Here is a 19,925-nt window from a genome sequence, read left to right on the forward strand (position 1 = left end):
AATTTTACAGCAAGAAAGTAGTAAGTTGTTTATTTATTGACATTTCCAAGGATTTTGACTTGGTGAATCATGAGGTCGTGTTAAGTAAGTTAGACATCTATGGCATACGTGGTTGCTGGTTAAATTTACTGCCGTCATACTTGCGCCATCGTTGACGAGTTCAAATAACTCGCGATCGCAGGTTCTGCCACTGCTTTGTGGTGTTCCACAGGCCAACATTTTGCGGCCTTTGCTATTTAACCTTTACACAAGTGAAATCGTAAACATTATATTAATGTCATGTTTTTCATGTATGCAGACGACGCAACCATATTTTTATCTGGCGATAAAAGTGACTGCCTTATCTCTAATTGTAATGACACATTAGTTCAACTGCAATAGTGGTCATCATTCAATTCAATGAAGATTAACGAAAATGAAACAAACGCGGTTATATTTCGAGCCAAGAATAAGCCTATCTTTCCTCATGCAGACATCATTTTCAATTCCCTTCCAGTTGATATTGTTGACCACTTTAAGTGCCTTGGCGTTGTATTTAGTGCGCACGTGCCTTGGGAATCTTACGCAAATTTAGTAGTAACAAAACTAGCTAGAATAACTTGAATAGTCGGTTGGCTCAGATACATTCTCTCTACAAAACTTAAAATGTTAGTTTAGAATTATCTTTTGTATTCACATGTTAACCATTGCCAACTTGTCTGGGGTACGATTACTTTCTCTAATCTACAAAAATTTACGTTATGCAAAAACGATATCTACGTAATCTTTAAACGCTGGGTATAATGCAACAACCACAGGCTTCTTCCAAAACTAGTACAACCTAATTAAACCAATAGTGAAGCCAGGGGAAGCGTAAGATATATTATTTGTAATGTTTAACTATATAGTGCCGGAGGCTTGGCGTGAACGCAAAGAAATTTAAAAAAGACAACTTTTCGCTGGTAGGGACGAAACCTACAACCTTCCGATAACGTGCCCTATGCTCTACCAGTTGAACTCTACTAGCGGTCATTTGGGCCACATTATTCGGTATCATTGGGTACAACTTCAGAAATTAGGGGACACCCACCAAATGATCGAAGCACAGTATATGGGGTCACCGACCGTCTCGGATATTACGTTAGCCCAGAGCGCGCGCTCGTGTGTGAAGGCGTGTGTGGACGTACCATTGAGACGGAAATGCCAACTGCCTTCTAAATCTGTGCACCAACTGTGGATGAATACTAATTTATCGTCATGCGCTTGTTTACTGTTGTCACCAGGTCAAATGGCTGATTATTTCTCCAAGTACACGAAAGCCACCTATACTGGCTCGGACACAATTATACATTTACCAGCCAGTACGAGTATCCTCATGAAAATGCTCAAGAACCAGGCTGTGGGTGCCAATGGCCTACGATACCTCGTCGCCTGGAGCTTCTATAGGCAACTCTTACATAAAACTGAGCCGGAATCGCTGCTTAATGGCAAGACTGCTACCATTGCTTGCTATGAGCACATAAAAAGAACCATGGGTCTCGCGGTCATCAGCCCTTACTTCAAAGAGAGTAAGTAAACTTTACTTTGTTCTCTGCATGGCACCCACATAGGCGCTTTTATGTTACAAGTGCCTTAGAATGAGCCGATCAATACCGGAATTTCGATCGGGTTGATCAAATGATTAAGAATATCTTTGGATAATGGCGTTGACGTCAACTGCGAACAAGAAGTTCTTGAACATGCTCCCATGTTCTTTCAAAGTAAAGCATATTAGCTTTAAATATTTCCGGCTTTTCCATGTTAACGTCACGTTTACCTCCTGAATTTGTCGTCTGACCATGGCTGTACGCCTGAGTATGCAGAGTTCACGATACACTTGAAGCACAGAAAACCGACCCGTTTCAGTGCCGTCCGCCATTTGAGTGCACCAAGGTAGCCGGATTATTGCTGGAAATTATCGCTTTTCTTGAGCGCTTTGATACGTGAACGTACGTGAACAAACTTTGATGATTCCCGTGGCGGAGGGCGCCTGACGCCCGCTGGATAAAGTTGTTGCAGCCTTAAGGTGGTGGTCTGCGTCGCAGCAGCCACGGCGGATAATTGATTACCTACTGAGGAACAGGCGAATCGCACTACACATGGTGCCATTCGCACTGCTGGGGTGGTGCTAAACCGACGAGGTAGCGCGTAGTAGAACGGATGGCTTCAGTGCTCGGTTAAGTCGGTGCTCGGAGCAGCCCGTAATTGGAGAGCTCTTTATCGGCGCTTGGGATGACCAGGATGGAGTTCACCAATATGAAGTAGCATAGAGGCAGCGCCTCCCTCTCGCGGTCACGCCGATTACTGGTGAACGAGAAAGATCGAGATACTCGCCTCGTAACGATAAATTAGACGCAGATTAAGAGAACAGTTCGCAGGGCCCCTTATGCATTCGCGCAAGACTACTCGAAGGCCAAAGCCATCTTCTATTTTTTTTTTGTTCTGAATGGATCTTTCGATCCTCCCCCGCTCACCTCCGGAAGCTTTCTGCATCTAACCTGGTTTTCCACCACCTCCAGCAGGATCGAACGCATTCGAACCTTTCTGCACCTCACCTGCTTTTGCACTGCCTCCGTGATCGGCCCACCTTTGAAAAAGTCACAATGTCATCCGTTGTTGGGTTGCGTAGAAACGAACAAAACACGAAGGAACGAGGCGGGGAAAGAGCTGGCTCCCATGTGATGACTTCAGAGTGCGAAGTTACGTTTTGTGACGTCATAATGACGTCACAACTTGTCTTTATTGGTCACGTCGTGATGACTTCATATGGTGGCGTCATTACGTGATGATTTTTTTGGTAGACACAACATAAATTAGAAGTGACGGCGCGTTCACACTTGGCCTCGAAGGGGCAGAAAGCGGGAAAACTCACCGGAAATTCACTCGCTTCGCCGCCTAAGTGGTCGGAAAACAACGCGGTGAGCCATACGCGAAAAAAAATGTGGTTGATCCCTCTTATATAGGAATCGGTATAGAACACGAAAGTGAAACGTGTCTTCACAGAAGTAGTGTAATGTTTATTTCACGTTGATATATAATGTCTATTGGTGTTTTGTGGCTAAAGCGCCCTTAGGCGTTGATGCACCCACGTTGACGCCTGGTGGCACGTCTCCTCCATCACGACTACCAACGTCGATGACCATGAGCAACCCTTTGTGGTAACTAAAGTAGTTTACGTAACACCTGGACACAGCGGATGGTAAATGACGCGCAAAAATGGCGTCAATACATGTCCTTGAACGTGTTGTGTAAAGCTTTTCGTTGGTCACAAGCTGAAGGTCCAGTACATTGTCCATGTATTCGATCAGCCAATGGCCACTTGGCTTTGAAATGTCTACATTAAAGTCACCTGCTACTACCATAGGGGCAACGCGATAGCTACTTGCTTCACTGCGCGCGACTTCGGCTGCTGACGGAACGTAACACAGAAGCTTCGCATCCAGGTAGTTCTTGATCCGCTGTTGTGTCATGCTTGGAGATATATAGACAGCGAACAAGAGGACACTCGTGCCGTTTATGTTGGCCTCGCCTGCACAGATGTCGGCAACAATCGGAGCGTTCGTTGCAGCGCTGTCCCGTAGGATGCTGTGTTTGTAGCAATCAACGTGGGCACCATTACGCCTGAATAGTGCCACACCTGCTGCCTGACGGTTAGGACGTTTGTCCGCAGACACGCAGTCGAAGCCGTCGACAATTGGAGTGTCTGCAGCATCTATCCAAGTTTCACTGAGAAGGAGAAAGTCTACTGATAGAGTTACCGGATCGACGAGAAGGTCTTGCGAGTGTGCTTTCAAGTTACCCACATTGAGGCTGAGTAGCGAAAACGCTGTGCTGCTGGTGTGGTCATTGAGTAATGCCACCATCTCATCCGTGATTGTTGTGAGTTTGTGGTTTTGGAGACGTAAGAATTCGTTTTTCAGATCTGGATTGTGTCGACCTTTTGCATGGTAGAACTTGAAATCATCGGTGTCATTAGTGATGAACAGTCCTTGTACCGTAGAAGCTCTCGACAGAGCGACATACACTAACTGTTGGTCATGCGATTTTTCGTAATTGTATACGACATTAGTATACGTGCCACCCTGCGGCTTATGTATAGTGACAGCCGCTCCTTCGACCAGTGGAACCTGGGTTCGCCGGCATTTCAAAGTGGGGTTGCTCAACTGAATTGTGGCCGTCCGAAGGTGAATGGGAATCCAGTCGGTGTTAATGCCAACCGAGGTGGCATAAGCTAGCCCCTTTGATCGAGCAGCGATGCCAATCTTATGTGAATCTCCTTGAACCCACACTCTGTGGAGGAGGCCGTCCTCTTGAAGTTCAATGTGCTTAAGAGTGCACATGGAGCCATTCGTGAGACCGTCTGCAACATCAATGTTCGCAGTTATCATGTACTTCTTTTCCGGAACAAGGGATACTTTATATGCCAGCCCAGCTGTTTCTGCAACAGTCATCTTGTGAATCTTAGATCTCATAGATGCCTCCTGATTGGCGTCCTTGTAGCCGATCATAACGTCTTTGGCTACAGAGGTAAACACGTCGGAGTTTCGACTAAGGACCATGTTGTTGTATGCTGTAACATCGCAGTTCTTCAGGAAGAGGCGAATGGCATCCGGGCAGCATTGTTCTGCCTCTGACTTAGTGACGAAGCGGCTTTCGATGAAATCTGTCTCTTCTTGCGTGAGGCGGTCACCGTCACCAATCTTCGTCAAAACTGTTGAGAAGGCGACATCACTCTGACGCATGACTTCAGTCAAAGGGTAGAAATTGAGCATTTGCCATATCGTCTCGGCACCAGCCAAGCTCTTGGTGTCCCTCTTGTAGATAGGCCTGGCACGAACGGGTGGCAGCTGGCGCAGGTCACCACAAAGTATCATGTGAAGGCCCCCGAATGGGACGTCGAATCGAAAGCATATCTGCTGTAGACGGCGGTTTACTTCAGTGAGAATGTCAGCGCCGATCATGCTCACCTCATCCACAAACACAGCCACTACATCCCGCATGCCGCTTCTATACATGCTTACGGTATCGACGTTCATCCCAGGTCCATGACGCCTAGCTTGCACGATCCTAAATGCAGAGTGTATGGTGGTGCCATCGATGGCTGTTGCAGCCTTGCCGGTTGACGCACAGGCAATGTACGCATTGGTGTTGTCATCAGAGGTGCACAGCCTGTTGACAATGTCCATCATGAGGCGCATGACAAAGGTCTTTCCACTGCCTGCCGGTCCGGTAAGGAAGATCTGTAGCGGGGGTAGCGAATGCCCCTCTCCATAGGGAATGAGGCAGTGCATACAGTGCAGAAGCAGCTTATATTGGCCGCGGTTCACCATCCTAAATTTATACCGGAACTCTTCGGCAGACATCACGTTGTCGCGCTTCTTCACGACTGCAGAAAGCTTTGTTTTTGCAGCCTCGCAAATGTCATCGTTATTAGGTCGCATCATTTTTGTGCGAAGTTCATGTTGTTCCAGTTCGGCTTCTGCAGCGTTTCGTTTTGCAATCACAGCGCCGGCATGAAGAGCGGACGTCTCGTGCGCCTCGTATGGCTCTGCGGCGTGCAGCGCCTCGCAGATCTGGAGCGTTTTTTGAATGTCTAGGTTGGAGCAGAATTCCTGCATGCGTTCATGGAGGAGCACTTTGTTGTCATTATAGATGGTGGCAAACTTGTCACAATCGAGGATATCGGCTACCTCACTTCGGAACGGGTGGTTCAGCAGCACAATCTCTCTTTGGTAGTCTCTTTGTTTTGCAGGATCGTAACCAATGTACCTTATGATGCGAGGCACACTTCTTCTAGCGTAGCTGCCGTCCCTCTTGTTGTAGTAGTGGGCCGAGAACTGAGATAATGTCACATCTTCAAGGTGAGGCGGTCTGCGTTCATACTTTTCGATGCAAGTCTCCTTCCAAACGTTCGTGTCTTCATCATCGAGGGTGCGCAGCTGCGCGCGTGTCTTCTTGACACGCTGCCGCTCATCGTACCAGCAGGTAGGAATGAAGACAATATCGCGACTAGACTTGGACATGGCAAGCCGAAGAAGGTACCAAGCTGCCTCCTGGCTGCTCATTTCCACACTATTGAGAACGTCCATTCCCAGTTTCTTCAACGTATCGGTGTAGTCAGCATCGGGATACTGTTCACGCAGCTGAATGAGTTTGCGGTGAAGGTCGCTTACACCGCGATTCGTCTTGTTTATGTAATCAAGGACATATGTTGCGCACGAGTACTCCTCTAGGATGTACTGCAGATCCATGTTAGAACGGAGCTTGGTACCAATGTAGGGATTGAAAGGGCTCACCCAAATCTGATCGATGCGCCTTTTCAAGAATACCATAGGACGCTTGATGCCAGCCCGGATGACATCGAGGTATCGAGTTTCATCCATGTCGTGTGCTGCTAAAAATGCTTCGAGACTGTCATAACTTCTTGTCTCGAGATGGTCATGCATATTGTGAAAGATGTCCTGGTAAAGCTTGCGGCGCTCATCGTCAGTGCTCATGGGGAGCAACACACGTGTGTGTGTCATTGGCCAGAAAGGGGCGCCAAAGCGACACTTTGATGCAGTCTTCTTATAGCAGGTGAACGTATGCGAGTGGTGTTGATCGTCCGGTCTCGGAAGGATGTCTTTGTGTTCCAAGCTCACAAGCGAGTCGATCAGATGGCATGTGTTCGGCATGTGCTCGCTGACTTCTTCATGGGGATCATTGTCCAGCCACAGGAGAATGTGGGCATGTGCACTTCCCCTGTGCTGGAATTCGATTCGTTTGAAGAAGTCCAGAACCCTGTAATCTCCAAACGGAGAGGCGCTGCGGTGCTTCAGAATGGCGAGGAAGACATCCACGAGCTTGTTGAAATACAGCACGCATGTCACAGGGTCTTGGTTCACCAGCTCCGTTCGTTGCAAGGCTGTCATGTCGTTCAGAGGGTCTCCGTGAAAGGGCGCTCCATCATTTCGCAGGCGGTACAGTAGGTGAAGCAGATCGGGCCAGCGAAACTCTGAGGAGCTGAGTGTCAGGAAAACAGTCGGTTTACCTAGCTGTCTCATCATGGAGAAAACATCCTTTTTTCTAGCTGACCAGTAGGATAGCGAGTTGGGGATCGTCCTGAGGAATGAGAGACTGTTGTTCACGCACGTCTCGATGAAGTCAATGTCCTCAATCATGCGCTTTGTGATACCGGCTGTGTCACGTGTGCTTCGGAAGGTGACTTGCATTCCGTCTCGTATGCGAATGCGCAGCACTTTCATAGCCATGTACAAGATATGCTGGGGCGTGGCTCCACGGCGATCTTTTCGCCTGATTTCACTGGATGCCATCATGAAAGCAGTCACACGGTCCACTGTGAATGTTCTTGGTTGGCCGAGGTATATCGCGGGAAACGAAAGTTCTTCAGCATGTTCGTCAAAGAGGAGACTTAAAGGCACTTGATTGGCTCCGGGGCACAAGCTGAGATACTTGTCCTCGTTCCACAACATGGTGTGCTGTTGGGCGAGCATCATGTCGTAGTCGGAAGCGTCACGCTCGCAGCTTTCAATCATATCATCCGTGGCATGGCCGTTTATAACCTCATCAGTCTCGTTCAAGAAATTTTGGTCGATAACGACATTGTATTGCTTGTAGAGAGGCGTTGTGTGGAGGTATTGTAGCCAAGCCTTCACGGTGCGTTTCTTCACGATCCCGGTCAAGTATGACGACTTGTGTATCACATGGCGCTTTATGTGCACATTAATGGCGTGGTCGTCGTGCAAGTGCCTCGGTAGTGAGGTCACCATGGTGTTGACGTCAACCGGAACGTTGACGACCTGGCCCACGACCCCGAAGTTACCAACGGCGTTTCGCAAACGTCTGATCTGCATAAACGGCAATCTGGGCGATATGAGCCGCTCGGAGATGCAATCGAGGGGAGGTAGATGGGTTGGGTACTCCGGGTAATTAAAGCCGTTGCAAGTCGACATCAGGGGCACCTTACCATTGCACAAGAATCCTCGACAGTTGGCACATAAGCGGAAGTCTTGGAAAGACTCGCGACCGGGATACATTGTCCGGAGACACTGCATTGCACGCGGCGGAGCATCGCGCAAATCACACGTGAACCACAGGCGTTCGCAAACTGTGCAGGCGAAACCGAACGGGTTGTCACTGAATCGTTTGGTGAACTCGCGGTCCGCTGCAGCGAAGGGTGCATGATTTGCGGGTCGTGGAGCATCCTGTGGGTGTGCTGGGCATCCTGCGTCGTATTGTCGAGCGGCGTCCCGCTGGCGGGTCGCTTCGGCGAAGGTACGATCATTTCGGTCTTGGTTCGGTGTGTGTATGGCAGCCAGTTGGGTCGCGATGCGGTCAACTTCTGGAAAGCGAGAGGCAGAGTTCTCAGCTTGAGCCGTGAACGCGCGAAGGCCTCCCGCTCCCCCCTGGCGTGTCCATCGCTGCACTAAACTCACTTGCGCGACGTTAGCTCGCCGACGTCGTTGTCTTTCGACGGCGCTTAATGCCGCAGCTTTCGTAGTCGGTGCCATCACAGTCGTATCAGTAGACAGCGGAGAAACACCGTCGGTGCATATGGAAGCTGCACTACGCTGCACACGCTAGCACAACGCGAAAGACGAAGCACGTAACTGACGCACTAATACAACGCGCAAGACAAAGCACGTAACTGAATCGTCACCGAGTCAAATCAGCGCGTACAGCGCGTCGTAATTGCAGCCTCCGCGATCAACTTCAGAAACATTTTCAGAGTTAATTGCGGAGGCCACGCTCCGCTGTGCTGAGTACGGCGAACGCCACCTAGGTGGCGTTGGTAGTGCTTCTTGATGCCAGCGTCCCTTCGAATGCTGGCATCGAGGCGTCGTAGTGCTGAGACCACCGAAGCGTTCACTGTCGGTGCGCGTTAGTGTCATAATGCAGTACTTCTCTTTTCTGCTCGTAGGCGGCGGCACCGCCCCGAGCAAGAGCGCGGGTACACGGAGGAGTGTTAGATATATAACGCGCGTCTGTGTAGCTCTCTGCAAATGCGTTTGTGGCGCAATGGGTTAAACGCTCGGCGATCTATCGTCGCGGACCGAGAGGTCGTGGGTTCGATTCCCAAATTTTGCATGTTTGTGGAACTTTTTCTTCTGGTTTCTTTCTTTGTATTATGTTCGTGTACATTTTAAGAACGTCATATCCGTGACGGAAATACGTCAGTGAAGTCTTGGTGGACCCCGGCATAAAACACTTTCGTGTTAAAATTAGTCCGAGTGGGTGAGTGAGTGAAACAACTTTATTCAGTCCACAATAGACGCGAGTAAACTCAACGTCACCTGGCTAGGCCCACTCGGGGACCATCAGGTTAAACCTGACGGCCCTCGCGCGGGCCCTCTGGACGGCCAGGATTTGAGAGGTCTGGTCCTGGGCCTTAATGAGCCTCTTCATTTCCGCTTGGGTGAAAGGGGGACCGGCAGAGGCGCAGCCCCACAGGACATGCTCGAAGTCCGCATAACCACCACACAGCGGGCAGTCCGGGCTTGGGAACCGTTCAGGGTACATTGTGTGCAGTGCCGCAGGGCTCCGGTAAGTGCTTGTTTGTAGCAGTCTGAGAGTTACAGCTTGGGCCCTGCATAGCGAGGAGTGTGGTAGAGGCAACACTCTTCTTGAGAGATAGTGATGCTTGCATATCTCGTTGTACGAGCAGAGAGGCTCGGGTCGCCCAGGAGATGACGCGTTACCCGGTACACGGTCAGTCAAACCTCGTGCAGCCGAGTGCGCCTCCTCGTTGGGATTGAGCGAGGCACCCTCAATGGTTCCAAGGTGCGCAGGAAACCAGACCAATGAGTGATTTTTGAGGTCTTTGACTTTGTGAATGATCTGTAGGACCTGGGGAGCCACCATGCCCATCTGAAAGGCCTTGATAGCGGCCTTGGAGTCTGAATAAATTGTGTCATGCACACCGTCCGTCAACGCAAGAGCAATGGCAACCTGCTCTGCAACGCTGGCGCTAGAAGTGCGGATGGTAGCGCAGCTGATCACTTTGCAATTACAGTCGACGACCACTGAGGAGAAGACCGTACATTGGCTGCGCTAGCTTCAATCACCTGACGTAAACAACCGGCCGCAAAGTCAACATCGCGGTCAAGGCGTCGGCGGTGGCTCGCATCGGAGCACTTGCAAACTGCCCATACAGCATGACAAAGCTCACAGCCTCGCCGTGCAGCATGACAAAGCTCACAGCCTCGGCAAGGACGCGTGCCTCGAGAAGCTGGTTTGGATTAAGATTGCGGAGAAGATTTGAAGTCGAAGAAGGTGCAGCAGCAGCGAGTCGGCGTGCCCCAGCATATCTCGCTCTTGCACAGCCGGGACAATCCGCCGCCGCCGCCGGCGTTTCCGCTTATGTAGTTTCCGCTAGTTTATCTCCAGAAACAATGGTTTGAAAAGGTGAAAGCTATTTCTTTTCTGTGTTTTGCATGCATAACTTGAATTCGGTAGAAAATTAAATGCTCAAGAAACGGGTAAAACAGGATGAATTCTCTAATTGGCGAAGGCGGTTGCGGCATGCAGGAGAGGCAGAGCAAATGTGAACGTTTTCGACGCGAGCGAACACGGTTTTCCGGCCGATCTGGCGTTTTCGTTTTCTCTTCAATTCTTAAGTGTGAATGCGCCATAACAGAGAAGAAAGCCAAGAAAGGTATAGAGGATGACATTTGTAGTAATTATGATGTAAATGTGAAGAAAGTAAAGTGGGCGAAAAAACGACTTGCCACCGGCAGGGATAATTTCTTGCATCACTTGTGTTCACGCCGTCGACGCGGGACACCGACGGTGTATCGTCGCGTTTGATGAGTCATCTAAGGCTTTCACCTTAATAGGTAAATCGATGACCGCCAAGGCACCTCTGTATGCTGGGTGCTATTTGTACCGAGTTTTCGGCTCCTAGAGATTATGATGCAGACGTTTGACAGGTGTGCATCTCGTGAATGCTGCCACAGCCACCATATAGCGGCTACAAACCTTAGGAAACGCTGCTCAGAACACCGGGGGTGAATAGCATCGCACTGATATCACTTTTATTTTAACTGCTCTGGCTTGCTTTATAGTTTATGAATTAAGTATTTTCCAAAAATGCTCCAATCTATAATGCATGATGCTCATACTAGTGTAGTAACCTAGATATTTCCCTTTTTATTGGACAGTAGTTACACCGCGCGTTGTATACCAGACGAAGCGCATGGCCTCCAGAATCCGCAGTGCCTACGAGAAGGCCCTGAGCTCCTCAAGCTGGATCCGCGCCGATGTTCGATATCGAGCCTTAAACAGGCTGATCAATGTGACCGTATTTGTGGGAAGCACAGGACGACGACTGAATCCCAAGTTTGTCGAAGAGGTCTACAGTAAGTATTATTCAACATGTACGAGCTTGAACGGTATACAGCTAAAGCGGCATATTTGTCAGTGCCCAATTTTTTTTCATTTGCAATGTCTAAGCGACGAATCTTATTTGATGGTACGGGTGTGCACGACAAAGCTAACCAGCCCATCGAGGTGTCGGTACTCTAAACACGCATACACACACGAATTGACATATATATGTAGGGAACCTCGGGGTCACAGCGGAGGGCGTGGTTCGAACATGACCAGCGATGGCAACGTTTCGAACGCAACTGCCCGTGCCGAGGTTGCGCCTCGAACATGAGCTGCCTTTCTATGTTCCGGATGTTCTGGTCTTCGGTTGTCGGTGCATTGGCGCCGGTTGAGGTCGCCTACCATGGCCTCCGAGATAGCGCGCCGGCAGCTTTTTCTCGAAAAAACCTGCCGGCACAGAATCTCGGAGGCCATGCGCCAAGTTAAGCGACTACGCACTGCGGCAATAGTTAGCGCTACAGGACCCTCCACCTTCACGTCAATGGAACGGGAAGGGTACCGCGTTCCTTTTCTCTTCGCCGCCGCACGCTCCCCGCTTCGCCCCCCCTAGCACACTGGCGATTCGCTTTCCGTGGACACGTGGTCACTTCGCGCCATAAATGGCCCTGCTCACTCTCCTCACGTGTTTCTCCCGGCCGCCGACGCATGGTGCTTTGGAGCGTAATTGTTTTTGTAGCTTTAGAAAAGCCTACACGAACTCTACGGCATCAATCTGGCACTTGATCGTTAACAAGCCTATAAAGAAATCGAAGGATGCCTGGGTGCTGCGCATTTGAATGAAGCAACCGGCTACAAGCGGGCAGAACGCGCTTTGGTATTCCAAGCTCACAGGATACGGCAGGAGAAATTGTGTTCTTACGAATGAGACCCGGCTTTGTGAGATAAGTGTTTCATTGTGTATTTGCAGATGTTTCAGGGAATGTCTACGTCGCCCCGATATTATTGCGTGGTTGATGGAGAAGGTTAATGCACGATAAGATTGCCGGGCAGCTCTGATTACGGTTGGCGTAAAATTGACGTTTCTTGGCTCAGAGATAACGATCAGAGCGTCACGGAAACTGACTGCTTCATTTCCACTGCAATCGGTTACCATTAGGCTCACTTTTGATCGTTGGGTTTTTGACGCGCATGAGGTTGTTGCTCGTATTTATACTTTTGCAGCGCAGCATGCACCGAGTTGCGAATTATTCGTGAACGTCGCGGCACATAATTTTTCTATATACAGTAAAACCTCGGTGATACGAATCTCGCGGGGTTACCAAAAATATTCGTATCATCCAAAATTCGTATCACCAGAAAACATGGAAAATTAGTGTGCGACAAAAGAAAGGTGGCATACGTTTTGATTTAGTTTCTCAGGGCCGCAGCGACGTCATTAGCAGCTATGAATGAGTGCCAGTAAAGTTTTTAGACGTCAACGATCATACTTGCACTCGTAAATATAGGGTGCACGCGCGTGTGTAATTATTGAACCAGATGTGTTGTGCCCCGTGACCGCTAGTAGCCCCTTCCTAATCTTTCTACGCTTTTCTGCATGACACCAAAGTACTGCGGCGAAAGTGACTTAAGAAGCGCTTCGCACGCGATAGAGAGGCCAAGCTCCTTCGCCAAGACCGTCCGCTTTGTCTCTTGGGATCTTCGTCCACGTTTCATGGCAGTTCATGACGGACCCGCAGCCCAAGTTTCAGTCTTGTATCATAGAATGTCTGATTGCGGGGACATGGCTTGCATCGACGTGGCAGGCACGTGTTAACACAGTATACAATGACGCTGCTGCCTCGAGCACAGGAGCACGCGTCAACGCGTTGGGAAAAAAAAGCGCGACGTCAACGTCATCTGTAATCTAAACGCGAAGGCGCATAAAGGCCTCCAAGATTCGCGCGCACTATGTCGGAGGCAACGACGCACTGTTGATGGTCGCCCAGCGCGCATGCCCGCGCCCCCGCGTGACTGCCGCGTCTTCCGTGACAGCGCGGGCAGCACCTGTTGAGTGGTTCGTACCTGTGCGCTACCATACGTTTGTATCAAACGTTGCGGGGTGCAAATCGGTTCGCAACAGGCGTACTCCAATACATTGCAGGCTAATGTGCCTTGGTCGGGACCATAGAAAAATTCGTATCACCCCGAAATTCATACGAGCCGTGATCGTATCACCGAGGTTTTACTGTAACGAGATATGTGTGCGTACCGGTTCCTAAAACTCCTGAAAGCGAATGGCGACGTCATTTCTTGAATTACAAGACGCGTCTGTGTTGTTCAATATGTAGGCGTTGGTCCTCCTTTATTAGCTTCACGAAAATGCTACGCTGATGTAGTAAGTGTTTCTAGAGATTTGCCTTAAGGATAAATAGTTAGGAGCTGCTCAAGAAAATTCCGAACCGAAATGCAGCTCCAATAATCATCGGTGTGCGTGCGGCTGTGGCGAAATTGGCGTAACATAAATCTCAGATTCGTCACTGCGCATGTGTTGTACAGCTGCATGTACTTCTATTTAAATATTGTTGAAAGCTAGTTATATATCTTTCCGTACGCCTGCACATCACGTTTTCTAGCATGTACCGAGGCGATCAAAAAAAGTGTGAACAGCGCGGTCCCCACGTGCTCTGCTGCTCGTATTTCTTGTCATCGCGCTGTCACTTAAGTCAGAATCATCCTTGATTGCCTCATGTGCATCTCTAGTGTGGTTTTATTAACAGATAGGTTACAAGCGCTTCAACACAAACGCCGACAGCGGAACAAGTTCTGCGTAGTTCGAATTTCTTTCATCGCGTAAGTACTTGGGACATTCGCGCGTAGAGAAGTGAAAACTGCGGCTATTTCTATCCGAATCAGTTAGAGAACAAAGTTATGCTTCATTCGGGGCTGCAAAGGCCCACGAAATCCGTAAAAAATGCATTATTAAATATGGTGACGGCAGAAGCGTAGGCAGAAATTCTTCTCGCGAGGGGGGGGGGGGGGGGGGGGTGTTCAACCATTCTTTTTGTATGTTCGTGCGTGCGTTTGTATGTGTGCGTGTATATATGCACGTGCAAAATCTAAAACTTTTGGGGGGAGGGGGGTTCAACCACCTCCCCTGGCTACGACCCTGGGTGACGGGCTGCACGGTCGCGGTACTTTTCCCGTTACAGCGACTTTACTCCGTCCAGACGTTAACGGAGCAATGCACGTGTCTGTGATAGGTAGATGGGGCTTCTGTGGTGGCAGGGATATCGAATCTCGAAGAAGGACTTATATCCGCTCCCACGGATAGACGACACCTTGGATCGACTCTGTAACGCAAGTTTCTTTTTTTAGATGTACAGTGTTGGTCAAAAGTTCCCAGGCCGCAACGCCCGGCCAAGGAGCAGCAGCTCGCTGCTATCGGGGCGCTGTTATGGCAATCACGCCTTGGCGCACGCTGGCGTCGAGCGTGTGCGTGTAGGGGCCTGTGCCTCCCTCTCCCTTTCTTGCTCTCGTTCATAAGGAATCAAGGAATATACATGGTGCGTCATGTTTCTTCACTGTTCGCTCTTCGAATTGTATACTACTGTGCAGCGCTGCTTATTTCACTAAGATGTTCCAACTAGCCCCAACACAAGCGCTTCTCAATACATTTCGGGCTCCGGTCATGTTCGCCTGCAGCAAATTGCGAATTGGCCTGCGCAGACGGCTGAAAGAGCCATCGCAGTGCCAATGGAAAGTTAAACGCACGATATTGTTCTCCTGGAAGCCGAAAACTACGGCCGCAAGCATGATGCGTCAGTTTTCCGGAAGACTGCCGCCTTGCTACACGCTGCACAGTAGTAAAATATCGAAGAGCGGACAGTGAGGGAACATGACACACGATGTTTATTCCTCGAGTTCTTATGAACGCCAGCAAGAAAGGGCGAGGGAGGCACAGGCCCCTCCACGCACACGCTCGACGCCAGGGTGCGCCAAGTCGTGATTGCGATAACAGCGCCCCGATAGCAGCGAGCTGCTGCTCCTCGGCCGGGCGTTGCGGCCTGGGAACTTTTGACTACCCCTGTACCTCAAGACGAACTATTGGCAAATTGGACCTCGTCAAAGCGGCCTGCTTGGACATGTCTCCCCAGGCGATCCTTACAGATATCGCATGTATATCTGTAAGGATCGCCTGGGGAGGCATGTCCAAGCAGGCCAAACACGCTGGTTTCGTAAAAGGCAGGCAATCCCTGAGGGCAGACTACATGACATGCATGCTTATGGTGGCATGTGTGTAATAACTGGGACATACCAGAATAAAGCCTAAGTTGAGCATTCATGCGGCCGCAGCATATATCGGCATTTATGTATACTGTGTGCACAAGTAACCGTTATCAAAGTTTTTTTTAAGTAATATTTTTAGAAACTTTTCTGAATATTTTTTTTATCAACGGCAACTTGTGAGCGTCCTCAGCAAGATTCATTTCATAGTTTACCTAATTTCTTGAACGCTTCATTTTCGTTATATTACTCGAGTGGCGCCGCACTAAACGTTTATCGGTCTCCTCAGCGAGCAATTTTCCGCAGCTTTTATTTTTTCATCTGGCACATTCGTTGGCTGGGGCTACGAAAAACATGGGCATATGCCGTACCTTCTTTTCAGCACGATTCCTACCACTCCCTTTTCATTTAAGTGAACTTGTCAGTATCCATAGCAATAAAACGAGCACAGAACAAAGCTTAAGAGTGTAGGCTTGGCGACCGCTATTGTGAACCGTTCTACGAGGCAAAACTTGTGAAAACGTGCAACGCGAAGGCGATTAAATATAACACAACGTTCGCTGGGCTAGTTCTGCCAACAACGGCAGTACAGAAGGACCCGCATGAGCTAGGAAGCGCAGTGAAAAACCGAGAAATCATTGCAGCAAGCAGCTGCAAACCGTCATAAAAACAAGATGTAGTTACCGCTATGTAAATGTTTGATACTACGCATTCTTTGACGAGTTCTCCAGCAAATTAAGTGGCAAAAATGTGCCTATAACGCATAAGGTGTGGCAGCTTTCTGACACGAACGCGTACGGCTTCGCAGCAAACAAATAAGGTTGGATTGGGCCAACTTGAATATGGAAGTGAATCAACCTTATTTTGAGGTGTAAATTGAGGTGGGCAACACATGGGCAGGCTTGCCGCTTCATTCGGCAACCAGCGCGCACGGCGAGCATCTGAGCGAGCGCTTTCTGATACTCACCGAACATCGCAGCCCCACGCAGAAGCAGAAATCTTCCTCGCCGAAATGCTGGCTTCACGCGCGTGTTAGAGCCGATGGCTGTTTAACTTTTCTAAGGTTCAAAATCCAAGTTTCACGCAGCTCTTTATCCTTACGACACGTGTGAAAGCTCACAACGGGCTCCGTTGCGTACGTCCTGCACTGCGGCACCGAGTATACTGGCCTGCCACAACATACATCTTTAAAGACAGCGACTGTATATTGCAGTGCTCTCAAGTGTTGTTAAGCGCACAGCGGAAGCGTGGAAACCTCCCCATTTGATCAGAATTACAGCGCACGTGGTATTCCAAAATTTAGTTTTCAGCGCGCGTTGGTGCTCCCAAAGTAGACCACGCTGCCGTTGATTCTGCCAAGCGCGTCACACTGACGGTGGCGCCACCTTTTCGAGTGGTAGGTCTCGCGCCCATTATAAACGAAAACCCTTCGGCGCTAAACAGTAAAGGAACATGAGAATGGGTTGGCTCTCTAGCTGTAAGCAATCGAATCCGCACTACTATGGCCACTAAAAACCATCTTGTTTTGGACGCATGTGCTTCTGAATGTACGTGGATTGTTTTCAAAATCATATGAGGGACATAATAAACAATCACAAAAATATATTTCCTACACGTTATAAATACGGTACTAAATGCTGAGCCAATTGAGGACACCTATTTTTTTTTATTTAAATACACTATGGGCCCACCAGCGGCATTACATAGAATAGAAAAGAACGCAGAACAAAAAGATCATTGCAGGTGTTTGACACAGCGCTTTGTTACAGCAAGCTGTGAAATATAGGGACAACGCATATATTATTACAGAGGTGCACAATCAACGGGGAAAAGTAACGAATATGATTAAGCGAAGTGTATAGCAAAATTTCAGCCGGTAGTGACAAGGTTCCAGATATGTTAGCAATGCAGAATAAAACAAAGAAACGTGTGCATTTTGGCAGTTCTGCAGGGTGAGCCATTCGATTCTTTTATTAACAAAGGTAAAGGCGAAATCTTGTACAATACAGTCCTGACGAAGAGAGCGTTGGCCTTGTAATTATGATAGATGCGATTTCAAGTATGAGATGGCGGTAAAATATGCGACCGGGCGAATTATGTGTTGCTGTAACATACTTGCAGAATGTGAAAAAAAAACATGGTCGATCCCTTCCTCATAGGAATCGGAATAACACGAAAGTACAGCGTGCCCGTACAGAAGTAACAGAATGTTTACTGTACATTGATATAAGAGAGTTGGCACAATGTATATTGATGTCTGGCAGCTATAGCACCGTTTAACGTGGATGTACCCACTTTGACGATTGGTGGTACATCTCCATCTCGACGACTAACGTTCATGTTAAATGATTAAACAATTCCTTGTGGTAGCTGTAGTAGTTAACGGTGAAAGCGTAATCAGAGAAAAAGATAACCTAGAAAATGTCTAGCGCATTGCGAGTATCGCCCTATCAACTTTTCGTTTCAAAGACGATTTGGTTTGCAAATCACGAGTAAGATGACGGACTGCTTTAGTCTGAACTGCTTCAAGTAGATTAGTAAGGGTGATCTGGTGGGCAGGCGAAATCATGGATACATATTCCAGGGAGAAACGTACCACGAAATTGCATGCTTGAAGCCTAGAGTCCCTGTCGGGGAGATACAAATTTTATTTGCTCTTAATTTGTAGTATATTCTATAGTCAGTTGCTGTTAAACTATCCCTCTTGGAGACTCCGTGGTATTAACCGATGTGACGGAGTCTACTATGCTATCGTTAGTATGTACGTAGTATGTACGTATTATGTTGTGACTTTAAGACAGAAGTAAACGAAAAGTACTTGTTTCTTTTTTATTCGCATCAGCCATGAGCTGCACTCTTCTCTCTGCTCATCAAAGCCAGATTGCAGAGGCTTGCTATTTTATTTTTTCTGAAAAATAACGAAATCATCGGCAAAATGTGGAACTGTTGAATTACAATTTATTTTTATGATGAAAAATCATAAGCAGGAGTTGTGCTGGAGCCGACGTTTCGAACAGTCAGCGCAACCCCTCTTTACGAATTTTAATCTTAAGCTTCGATCTTCCCCTGTCTCCTGCCTTTTAATTGTATTTAATTTTATGTCACATATATTCTTCAACAATGAAAGAGTGCCTCTTACTGAAACTTCAGGGACACCCGACTTGTTCAGAGTTGGACTGGTTATAATATCATTCAGTTAACGACGTGAAAGCGATTCGTTAGAAATTCTTGAAACCATCGTGTTGTTTCCCTAAATTGTGTGTGACGTAACATAAGCATTATTGTTTTATAATCTACCCGCCACTGTGGTGTAGTGGTTATGGTACTCGACTGCTGACCCGAACGTTGCGGGAACAAATCCCGGCCGCGGCGGCCTCATTTTCTATGGAGGCTAAAAGGGTGGAGGTCCGTGTACTTAGATTTGGGTGCACGTTAAAGAAGCCCAGGTGGTCAAAATTTCTGGAGCCCTCCACTACGGCGTCCCTCGTAATCATATCTTAATTTTGGGACGGTAAACCCCAACGATTATTGTTGTTTTATTATCTGAATCGCACTCCGGCCTCTCGAAATCCACTCCACATCATATGTGCCGTAACTAGCGAATGTTGGACTATATTCAGTCCATCTTTATGGTCTCAACTTCTTAGTTTTCTGGTTGCGATGTTCTATTTCTAGAAAACAGCAAAAAGTGTTCACGCGAAAAATGTGTGCATTGCAAATGATGGTGTTTGTTTTACGATTGTTTTGTTGAACGCCTACCGCAGAGCCTTACCCGGATGCACCAAGGGACCGTCTTTTCCCCACATGGATAAAGAGTCTCTCCCTCTCCACTCACTATATTTGGACTTACCGGGCGGTTCCGGTGTATGACGAGTCGGATGTTTTCAACGCTGGTTTCACCGATTTCTTCGACAATGTTATTATACCGGCAGCCATAATGAACAAGCCACTTGTGTATCCGTATGGACCAATTGGACTCAACTATGGTGGACTCGGAATGGTGAGCCCTAATTTATGCTTCTGCTAGCTATCACGCATGCGGTACTTCATTCCATTGAAGTAAACACAGCCTATTGTTGTGTCGTAACAGAATTGGAATACACAGATCATACAGAGGACACAGAGTTGAAGAAATTTATATCATCGATCTGTTGCACAAACCCCAAGATCCAGGAGAAATGTTGACATATTATTGTTTCATATCAGGAAATAGACTACCAATTCTTGGGCTGCAGTTCGACATAAACACATACAACGTGTGGTTATGTTTGTGTGTGCTGTACTAACCGAAATTCGCTGTCGAATAAGATTTACTG

At 48.2% G+C, this 19,925-nt stretch overlaps 1 protein-coding gene across 1 annotated transcript in view; it reads right to left on the reverse strand.

Moving 5' to 3' along the window:
- Window positions 1–3,059: 3,059 nt before the first annotated feature.
- LOC119406492 (uncharacterized) overlaps window positions 3,060–19,925 on the reverse strand; it is a 26,996-nt gene continuing 10,130 nt past the window's right edge. The window contains exons 4-7 of the mRNA XM_037673234.2: window positions 10,153–10,246; window positions 9,738–9,914; window positions 4,306–7,999; window positions 3,060–3,201 (exon numbers count right to left, since the gene is read on the reverse strand). Of these exons, the coding sequence (XP_037529162.2) occupies window positions 3,060–3,201; window positions 4,306–7,999; window positions 9,738–9,914; window positions 10,153–10,246 (4,107 nt within the window). The remainder of the gene's footprint in view (window positions 3,202–4,305; window positions 8,000–9,737; window positions 9,915–10,152; window positions 10,247–19,925) is intronic.

The sequence above is a fragment of the Rhipicephalus sanguineus genome, chromosome 10 (assembly GCF_013339695.2).
Source record: "Rhipicephalus sanguineus isolate Rsan-2018 chromosome 10, BIME_Rsan_1.4, whole genome shotgun sequence".
NCBI classification, from domain to species: domain Eukaryota; kingdom Metazoa; phylum Arthropoda; class Arachnida; order Ixodida; family Ixodidae; genus Rhipicephalus; species Rhipicephalus sanguineus.